The 9892-nt window shown below is 43.4% G+C and overlaps 1 protein-coding gene across 1 annotated transcript in view; it reads left to right on the forward strand.

Moving 5' to 3' along the window:
• Nucleotides 1–9892, forward strand: part of Pkp2 (plakophilin 2) — a 58604-nt gene that overhangs the window by 38903 nt on the left and 9809 nt on the right. Inside the window, exons 6-7 of the mRNA XM_013033406.1 lie at nt 1366–1390; nt 9470–9587. Of these exons, the coding sequence (XP_012888860.1) occupies nt 1366–1390; nt 9470–9587 (143 nt within the window). The remainder of the gene's footprint in view (nt 1–1365; nt 1391–9469; nt 9588–9892) is intronic.

A 9892-nucleotide genomic window follows, 5' to 3' on the forward strand; every position in this document is an offset into this window, starting at 1 on the left:
GCTGAAGAGCTGAGGGACAGCGCCCAGGCCCAGAGTTCAGGCCCCACAACTGGACCAAAACTAAATAAATAAAAAATAAAATAAAAAATAAATTCTTGTTTGAGGAGTTGAAACGTGGCTCAGTGGTAGAGTGTTTGCCTCACATGCATGAGACCCTGGGTTCGATTCCTCAGCACCTCATAAATAGAAAGGGCCAGAAGTGGCATTGTGGCTCAAGTGGTAGAGCACTAGCCTTGAGCTGAAGAGCCTCAAGACCGACAAAAAATAAATAAAATAAAGTAAAAAATAAATTCTTGTTTCAGTAACAATAAAGTTTTTTTAATGCCAGTGAATTTCCTACTATTCACCAAATGCAAATACAGTACACATCAATTACTGCTCTGTATAAATCATTCTGCATGTGTGTGTATTTGTGTGTGTGTGTGTGTGTGTGTGTGTGTATGTTTGTGGGAGTGCACACTTTCTAGTACTGGGGCTTGAACTGAGGGCACTCAGTTTTCCACTCAATGCTGGTGGAGAGAGTCTCATGGACTTTCTGCCCAAGCTGGCTTTGAACTGCAATCCTTAGATTTCAGCCTCCTGAATAGCTGAGCCACTGGAGTTCGGCTTATTAGTCATTTTTGTCATTGTTGTATCAAGCCCATTGTTTGAAATTTCTTCTTTACTATCAGTCATTTATGGTGAAGTTGTTGGCTGTGTGTGTGTGTGTGTGTGTGTGTGTGTGTGTTGGTATAGGGCTGAAACATGGCCTCATACTCTTGTTTAACTTTTTCAAACTCAGCCTTGCACACTTGCTTTTTATCTCAAGGCTAGCATTCTACTGCTTGAGCCACACCTCTGCTTCCAACTTTTTGCTATATGATTGGGATAAGAATCTCTTGGAGTTTCGGTCGAGGGACCTGGCTTCATGCCACCATCCTCACCGCTCAGCCTCCTGAGTAGGATTACAAATGTGAGCCCCCAGCCCCCAGCTCATAGTTCATAGGAATTTTAGGATTTGTTTCCTGTAAAGAATGCATTTGGTTTTTCATAGAGATCGCCTTCAGTCTGGAGTTTGTCTTTGCTGATGTGGCCATGTAGACTATGTAATTCTGCCTATCCATGAACATGGGAAATCTTACCATCATCTAGTGTCTTTAATTTCTTTCTTCTGTGTTTGGTAGATTTATAGAAGTCTTTAGTATGTTTGATTATAAAAATGCCTAAATTTGTTTTTCCTTGAAGCTGTTGTGAGTGCAGTTCTTTTCCTGATTTCTTTCTCAGCTGTTTAAGTCTGGAATTTCTACCAAAGATGTATTATTTCTCCTTTAGTCCTCTAAATCATTCTTTTATCCTTCTGCTCTGGTCTTTTTTCTTCTCCTAAAGGACAGGAGGTAGAAGAAACTCAAAAGTAAGAAATTAAAATTCCCTTCTGCAGGCATTTCAATAGGCAAGTCCAAGTCCTTGGGGAATAGAGTCAGCTCCTTGTGACTAGAGAATAGAAAAAAATGCTTGCCCCAAGAGCAATGAGATTCAGAGTTTTGGAAAACACTTCAGGCCAAACACAAATGTGTCTAGGCAACCTGAGCTAACAGCCTCACTCTTTCATTGAAGAAATTAAGCCCCACAGCCTATCCTTCCATTATAAACCATTTATCTTTGTGAAGTTGAGATCGGGAGTTAGTCCAGTGGGTCTGGACCACAGTTAGGCCTTGATTCCTGCTCTTGTCCAACCCCTTCTTTATCCATTGTGTGCTTACTAAATGCCTACTAAGGCCAAATACTGTTTACATTTCTGCAATTTCAAAGGAGATTGAAATCTGTCATTGCCCTGGAGGGATTCCGGTTTTAGTAGAAGAGACCTTACCTGGAGAGGTAATGACTGCATTTGATGAGACATGTAAAAGAAGTTGGAACGATCATGTGGAGGCTCAGGGCTGCCAGACTCATTGCTTGAGGAACTGGAAAACTTCTGGAGAAAGTCACCTGGAAAAGCTTAAATTGGAAGTGAGAGTTTATAAATTGTGTTTTATGACACCAGAAGTCTTTTTCCAAAAATTTCAAGATTATCTTCATAGTCAAAACTACTTCTTAAAAAACAAAACCAAGGGCTGGGAAGGTGGCTCAGTGGTAGAGTACTTGCCTTGCATGCCTGAGGCCCTAGGTTCGATTCCTCAGCACTACATAAGCAGAAAAAAAAAAAGCCGGAAGTGGTTCTGTGGCTCAAGTGGTAGAGTGCTAGCCTTGAGCTGAAGAGCTGAGGGACAGTGCCCAGGCCGAGTGCAGGCCCACGACCGGACCAAAAAAAAACAAAAACAAACAAAAAGCCAGTGAGTGGCTAGGAATGGGGCTTAGTGGTAGAGTGCTTGCATGAAACTGGGTACTGAGGTATGTGGTACTGAGGAGTACCACATACACAGAAAAAGCCAGAAGGAGTGCTGTGGCTCAAGCAATAGAGTTCTAGCCTTGAGCAAAAGCAGTTCAGGGACAGTGTCCAGGCCCAGAGTTCAAGCCCCAGGACTGCCAAAAATTAAAATTATAGATTATTATATTCTGGGTGCTAGGGATCAAGCCCAGCTTTTTTAACACTGAGCTACACCCCAAGTGTCAAACATCTAAAAACAATGATTATTATTAAGAAATGAGTTCAGTTGATAAAAGACAACTGAGAACTGTCACTGGTCTGCACTTACCAATCTGTGCCCAGCCGGCACTGATGGCACACCCCTGGGATCCTTACTACTCAAGAGGCTGAGATCTGAGAATCACAACCACTGTTTGAAGTCAGTCTGAGCAGACACATCCAAGAAAACCCTATATCCATTTAAGCAGCAAAAAGTTGGAAGTAGAGGTGTGCCTCAAGTGGTAGAATGCCAGCCTTGAGTGCAAAAGCCAAACATGAGTGAGACGCCCTGGGTCCAATACCCAGTCCTATACCTCCAAGGCCTTTGTTCCCTGGTTATTCTGAGGTAGGATCTTGCTTCTGCCTTGTGCAGCATGGACTAAATCCTCTCCTACTGCCCACTGTAGTTTAGATGACAGATATGCACTGCCACTCTCACCTTTTTCTGTTGAGATAATGTCTTACATATTTATTAATTTTCCTCCAAGCTGGCCTAGAACCTCAGTGCTTTTGTTCTCAATCCACCACCTTATTTGAGATAACAAGCATGTTCTACTCTGTCTACCTATTGCCTGAGAGTTGAGTCTTAGGAACTTTTTGCCCAGGCTGACCTCAAACCAAAATCCTTCCTTCTTGGCCTCTCCATCTCCACCTACTGAATAGCTAGGGTAACAAGATTGTATATTTTAGTCTACCTCCCAATATTGTTTCAGTTTACAGACTGAATCATTGACTTTGACTGATGTTTATGTTGATTGCAGAATAACAGACTAGCCTTTCTTTTGCCCTAGAGACTTTATTCCTCTGTTAATTCAAACTAGGCTTTCCACTTTTGTTGCCGACAATTTCAGGCTACCTCTTTCTTTACCTGATTTCTCTGGGTGAGTCACAAACAAGGCCCAACTGTTTGATATGTATCAGCTGAGAATTGAGCAAAAGCCTTGACCCAAATCTCAAATACCCAGAGGAAGGAGGAAGCTTCCCTATCTACCAATGTCTTCTGGAATGGCTCCTCAGGTCTCAGTGGAATCCATCACTTCCTTTCTAGCACTTGATGGACGAGTGTGGCTTGGAGCCTTCCTACAGAGCTCACAATACAGGGCTTTAGGAAGCCTCTAATTGTTGGAGAATGTAAGGTTGCCACCACAACTTTCTAAGCCATTATTGAAGTGGTCACACTCCCAAAATGCTGCCTAGATCTTAAGACTGGTCTCACAGCCACCAGGCTCTGATATATGACACAAACATGCACGATATGTGAGAAACTACACCATGATCGGGTAATGGTAGCTCTATTTTAAAAATAAATTCTGCCTCTTCAAATCACTTCTTTGGTAAAAGTGTCTCAAAAGGATACATTCCAAGCTGGGTGCCAGTGGCTCACACCTGTAATTCTAGCTATTCAGCAGACTGAGATTGGAGGATCCCAGTTCAAAACCAGCCCAGAGCAATGCTTATCGCCAATTAACTAGCAAAAAGCCAAAAGCAGAGATGTGTCTTAAGTGGTAAAGCTCAATTTTGAGTAAAAAAGCTAAGGAAGAACACAAAGCCCTGAGTTCAACCCCAGTCTGGCATAAGATTAATTATCAATCACCAATTGATTAAATAATTAGTGTTATGTTCTTTTATTACAATTATTAACTATATACATATTTATTATAATTTGTTAATATCAATCATACAGGTGTATTGTGGTGTACATTGTTTATCCATGCCATTTGACCACACACTGGTCGCTGGTGTTGGCCAGTCTGTGTTGTAAGGACCTTCCTGTGCAGGCAGGAAAGCCAGGTGACCGTGAGAGGATACCTGCACACAACACCCACATACACCCTTGAGTGGAAGGGCCAGTGAAAAGCCTCCTACAAATCGCTAATCCTGATTTTCAGTAGCAGGCTGTCATAAGTGATGATTCTGAAGGAAATTCTATGGTACCCTAGCTTCAGAATTTCTTTTTGCAAATTACACATCATGACCTTGTAACTTGCCCAATGTATTTAGTCAGCATCAAATCATAGATTTTTTTCTTTTTTGGGGGTCCGGTCATGGGGCCTGAACTCGGGGCCTGGGTACTGTCCCTCAGCTCTTCAGCTCAGGGCTAGCGCTCTACCACTTGAGCCACAGTGCCACTTCTGGCTTTTTCCTTTTTGCTTATGTGGTGCTGAGGAATCGAACTCAGGGCCTCAGTCATGCAAGGCAAGCGCTCTACCACTGAGCTACCTTACCAGCCAACATTTTAATAGAGACATAGCCTTCTTTCTGAGTTCTAGAAAGGCCCAGTCTTCTCTCCTCTCCCCATTCCCACCATCCCTTTTTCTTTTTCTCTGTAGCACTTAGGAATGTGTGAGATTGCTTCCAAATATGGAAATTCTGTGACTATATCAGAAACATACAGAGGTCAGATGCTTTCCTCACCCCTATTGCCTGCCTTGGTGCCAGCTACCAAACACTGGATTGAGCTGGATAGCAAATTTTTCCTTCCTTCCTTCCTTCCTTTTTTTTTTTTGGGTCCGGTCGTGGGGCTTGAACTCTGGGCCTGGGCGCTGTCCCTCAGCTCTTCAGCTCAAGGCTAGCACTCTACCACTTGAGCCACAGCGCCACTTCCGGCTTTTTTCTTTTTGTTTATGTGGTGCTGAGGAATCGAACCCAGGGCCTCCAGCATGCAAGGCAAGCTCTCTACCACTGAGCCACCTTCCCAGCCCCACTTCCTTCCTTTTTTTGTTGTTGGCTACGGCGTTTGAACTCGGCCTGGGCGCTGTCCCTGAGCTCTTTCCCTTAATGCTAGTGCTCTACCACTGTGAGGCACAGCTCCATTTCTGGTTTTCTGATGGTTAATTGGAGATAAGGATCTCATGGACTTTCCTACTGGGACAATCTTTGAACCATTATCCTCAGATCTCAGGATTACAGGCATGAGCTACCAGCGCCCAGTTAGGATAGCAAACTTTCCATGCTATCACACACTGTGAATTGAGCCAAACCTGCCATTTGGACCCAGTGAAGGTGGAGAATTCCTAAATTCTTGCCTTTTGAGTGAACATTTATCACTGTTCCAAATTCATCTCCTCCTTTCTTTCTTCCTCTCCAGATGTCCTAGTCTTGAATTCCCAGATTGAAGACCTGGGTTTTATTCTTTGCGGTTTTTGTTGTTTGATTGGTTGGATTTTGGCTTTTGGTTGTTTGCTTTCTGTTTGTTTATTTTGGCTGGTCCTGGGAGTTAAATTTAGGCCTGGAAATAAGCATCTCAGACTTTCCTGCCTGGGCTGCCTTCAAACTGTGATCCTTTGATTCAGCCTCCTGAGTAGCTAGGATTACACTTGTGAGCCACCAGCACCTGGCTAAGATGATGCTTCTGATATATTTTCATTATACTTTAGAGATATTTTCTGTGTAAAGTTCCATTGAGTGACCTACAGAAAATGGTTAAGAAATTAGCATTTCTCAGTTTTCAGGATCAATTCCAATTGTGACCATGTTAAATTCTCAAAAAAAAAATCTTAAAAAAAGACATCTATATTACTTTATGCAGATTGCTGGTTCTTTTCAGTGGTATAAATAAGAAATTCTCTTCTCTCTAATTGCTTCCATTCATGGATGAAGTGTTATGAAATCAGCGGTCCTTATCAGTTATATTTCTGGGTAGCTGAGTAAGGTGGGAAGTATGTTTGCTATGCAGGGGTAAGTGCTGGGGCAGCGGGATTTCATGCACTTTCTGTCAGCAAAGGCATCAATGGCCAGAAACCCTGATAAGTCTGATTGCCAGCAGTAGGGTCTGGATAATAGCAGAGTCCAGGACATCAGTGAATGTGCATGAACCGGCAGCACTGCTAAGCTGAACGACCATTCTGACCCCACGTAAACACCCTGGAGTTAACAAGCTAGCTTGCCCAGCTGCTGTGGGCTTAGCAGGCAGTGAGGCCCACCTTTAGATTTGTCAGAACAGTTTTCAGTTGGGTGCTGATGGCTCACACTGTAATGCTAGTTACTCAGGAGGCTGAGATCTAAGAATTGCAGTTCAAAGCCAGCCCAGGAAGGAAAACCATGAGACTCTTATCTCCAGTAAACTACTTAGAAAAAGTCAGAAATGGTGCTGTGGCTCAAGTGGTAGAGCGCTAGCCTTGAGCACAAAGAGGCTCAGGAATAGTGCCCAGGCCCTGGGTTCAAGCCCCAAGATCAGCAAAAAAAAAAAGCTCATTGTATCAGTTCAACAACTATTTAACTATATATGTTTTTAATCTTTTTTGTTGTTGTTGTTGTTTTGGTACTGGGGATAGAAACGAGGGCATTACACTTGCTAGGCAAGTGCTTTGCCACTAAGCTACATACCAGCCCTCAACAACTGTTAAACTGTTAGGACTAGTCCTATCTCTTATACTAAGTTGAATCATAAAATTGCCATATATGCGGGTTGAAACAGTCATCTAGTGCTGGCTTTACAGAGCTCAACCTGTTAATGGGATGCATAGGATTCAGGGAACAGCCACCGCTGTCCCTCATTCTCCTTTTTCCTTGGTATAATATTGGGAACATGTTATTTCTTTGAAAACACAATTTGGGCCCTGTGGCTCATACCAGTAATTCTAACTACACAGGAGGCTGAGATCTAAGGATCGCAGTTCAAAGCCAGCCCAGGCAGGAAAGTCCGAGAGACTCTTACCTCCAGAAAACCAGAAGTGTTGCTGTGGTTCAAGTGGTAGAGCACTCGCCTTGATCTGAAGAGCTCAAGGACAGCACCTAGGTCCAGAGTTCAAGCCCCATGATTGACAAAAAAGAGAAAAGAAAACACAATTTGGGGCAGAAATACTTTTTGAAATTGCTTAATGTAATTATAGTATTTTTAAACACACATACACATACCACCTCACTGGGCATGAATGGTTCATGCCTGTAATCCTTGCTACTCAGAAGACTGAGATGTGAAAACCATGATTTGAAGCCAACCTGGGCAAGAGAAGTCCATGACACTCTTATTTCTAATTAACCACCAAGACACTGGAAGTGGAGCTGTGGCTCAAAGCATCAGCTTTGAGCATAAAAGTAAGGAGATCATGAGACCCTGAGTTCATGCCTCAGTACTAATGAAAGAGATGGAGAAGGGAAGGAAGGAAGGAAGGAAGGAAGGAAGGAAGGAAGGAAGGGAGGGAGGGAGGGAGGGAGGGAAGGAAGGAGGAAGGGAAGGAGAAGGAAAGGAAGGAAACACTTAAAAGCATCCTGCCTAATACATTTTCTATTCTTTTTTGTTTTGTTTTGGGGCTTAAACTCGGTGCCTGGGCACTGCCCCTCAGCTCTTTTGCTCAAGGCTAGCCCTCTACCACTTGAACCACAGCGTCACTTCCAGAGTTTTGGTTGCTTAATTGGAGATAAGAGTCTCACAGTCTTTCACATCTGGCTGGCTTCAAATGGTGATCCTCAGATCTCAGCTTCCCAATAGCTAGAATGACATGCATGGGCCACCAGTACCCAGCCATCCCTCTAAATATATAGTGTCCACACTGGGGTTTGAATTCAGGGCCCTCATGCTTTTGCTTAGCTTTTTAACTTAAAGCTGATGCTCTACAATTGAGCCATATGTCCACTTCTGGCTCTTTTTTTTGCCATTTAATTGGAAATAAGTCTTCAGATTAGGCTGCCCTGACTGGCTTCCAACCTACATCCTCAGATCTCAGCCTCCTGAGAAGCTAGGATTACAGATGTGAGCCACCAGTGCCCAGTTGTATCATCCCGTGTTTGAGCATCTGGATTGATATTTATCAATAACAATCTTGAAACCTTCAAGATCTCAAAATAGTATCCTCATCTTTACAAATGAGGGTACTGCTACATAGCAAATTAAAGTTCTTGAGAATTAAAACACTGAGCAAACTAGAACTTTGATCTATGGTACATTGTCATGTCTTAGTTGCCATTCATTTCTTAGCTACAAAACATTTGCCTCATATCCCCCCACTCACACCCATCCACTGATATCCCCACTTATATCCAACTACTCATATGCCCCATTCATATCCTTCACTCATATCCCCCATTCATATCTACCCATTCATATCTACCCATTCATGTCCTCCACTCATATCCATACAGGGGCATAGTGGCTCACACCCAGTTTTGGGAGACTCATGATTAAAGGCCAACCTGGGCAAAAGAGTCCTCAAATCATACAATTGGCATGCACCTGTCGTCCCTACTCCAGTGAAAAGAGTCCATACATAGAGGAAGATCACAGACTATGCTATCCTAGACAAGAATATCTCAAAAATAATCTGAGTATAAAGGCCCTAAGATGTGGTTCGACAGGTAGAGCAATCAGCCTACCAAGTGCAAAGCCCTGAGTTCAAATTCCAGAAATGTCTCCCCCCCCAAAAAAAAACCCCACAAAAGTGCAGTGAAAAATAATAGCTGCCATACCACTGTCACTTTGGTACTTTGAATGAAATTAGACCAAAGATTTGTTGATGGACATGATTATGTATTGCATGACTAATTTAGTGGTTACTTTCAGATGTAATAGCCATTGAGCAGTCTATGGTTTATTGGTCCAAGTCTGTCACAGTTTTACAACTTCACCAATTTCTTTTTTTTTGGGGGGGGGTCCGGTTGTGGGGCCTGGGCACTGTCCCTCAGCTCTTCAGCTCAAGGCTAGCCACAGCGCCACTTCTGGCTTTTTTCTTTTTGCTTATGTGGTGCTGAGGAATTGAACCCAGGGCCTCAGGCATGCAAGGCAAGCGCTCTACCACTGAGCCACCTTCCCAGCCCAACTTCACCAATTTCTACACAAAAGAAAAAGAAACGGCAAGGAATACTGGGAAATAAAGGCATGTTGGCTACACTGCTAAGACTTATTTTTTATGTGTTCGTTTGTCTTGATAGAAATATGAGCTCAGCCGGCGCTGATGGGAGGAAGGTAATGAGGAGATGCGATGGACTCATTGACTCCCTGGTCCACTACATCCGAGGGACCATCGCTGATTACCAGCCAGATGATAAGGTGACTCAGGAGCTGACCACCTCAACCACTGAGTTGCCTAATGTGACTTCTAACATGCTGAGTATTGGTTGTTTTTCTGTGCCAGTCCTGGAGCTTGGACTCATAGCCTGGGCACTGTCCCTGAGCTTTTGTGCTCAAGGCTAGTGCTCTACTACTTGAACCACTGTTCCACTTCCTGCTTTTTTGGTGGGTAATTAAACATAAGAATCCCATGGGGGGCTGGGAAGGTGGCTCAGTGGTAGAGTGCTTGCCTTGCATGCATGAGGCCCTGGGTTCGATTCCTCAGCACCACATAAGCAGAAAAA

This window comes from Dipodomys ordii, unplaced genomic scaffold, assembly GCF_000151885.1.
Source record: "Dipodomys ordii isolate 6190 unplaced genomic scaffold, Dord_2.0 Scaffold167, whole genome shotgun sequence".
NCBI lineage: Eukaryota > Metazoa > Chordata > Mammalia > Rodentia > Heteromyidae > Dipodomys > Dipodomys ordii.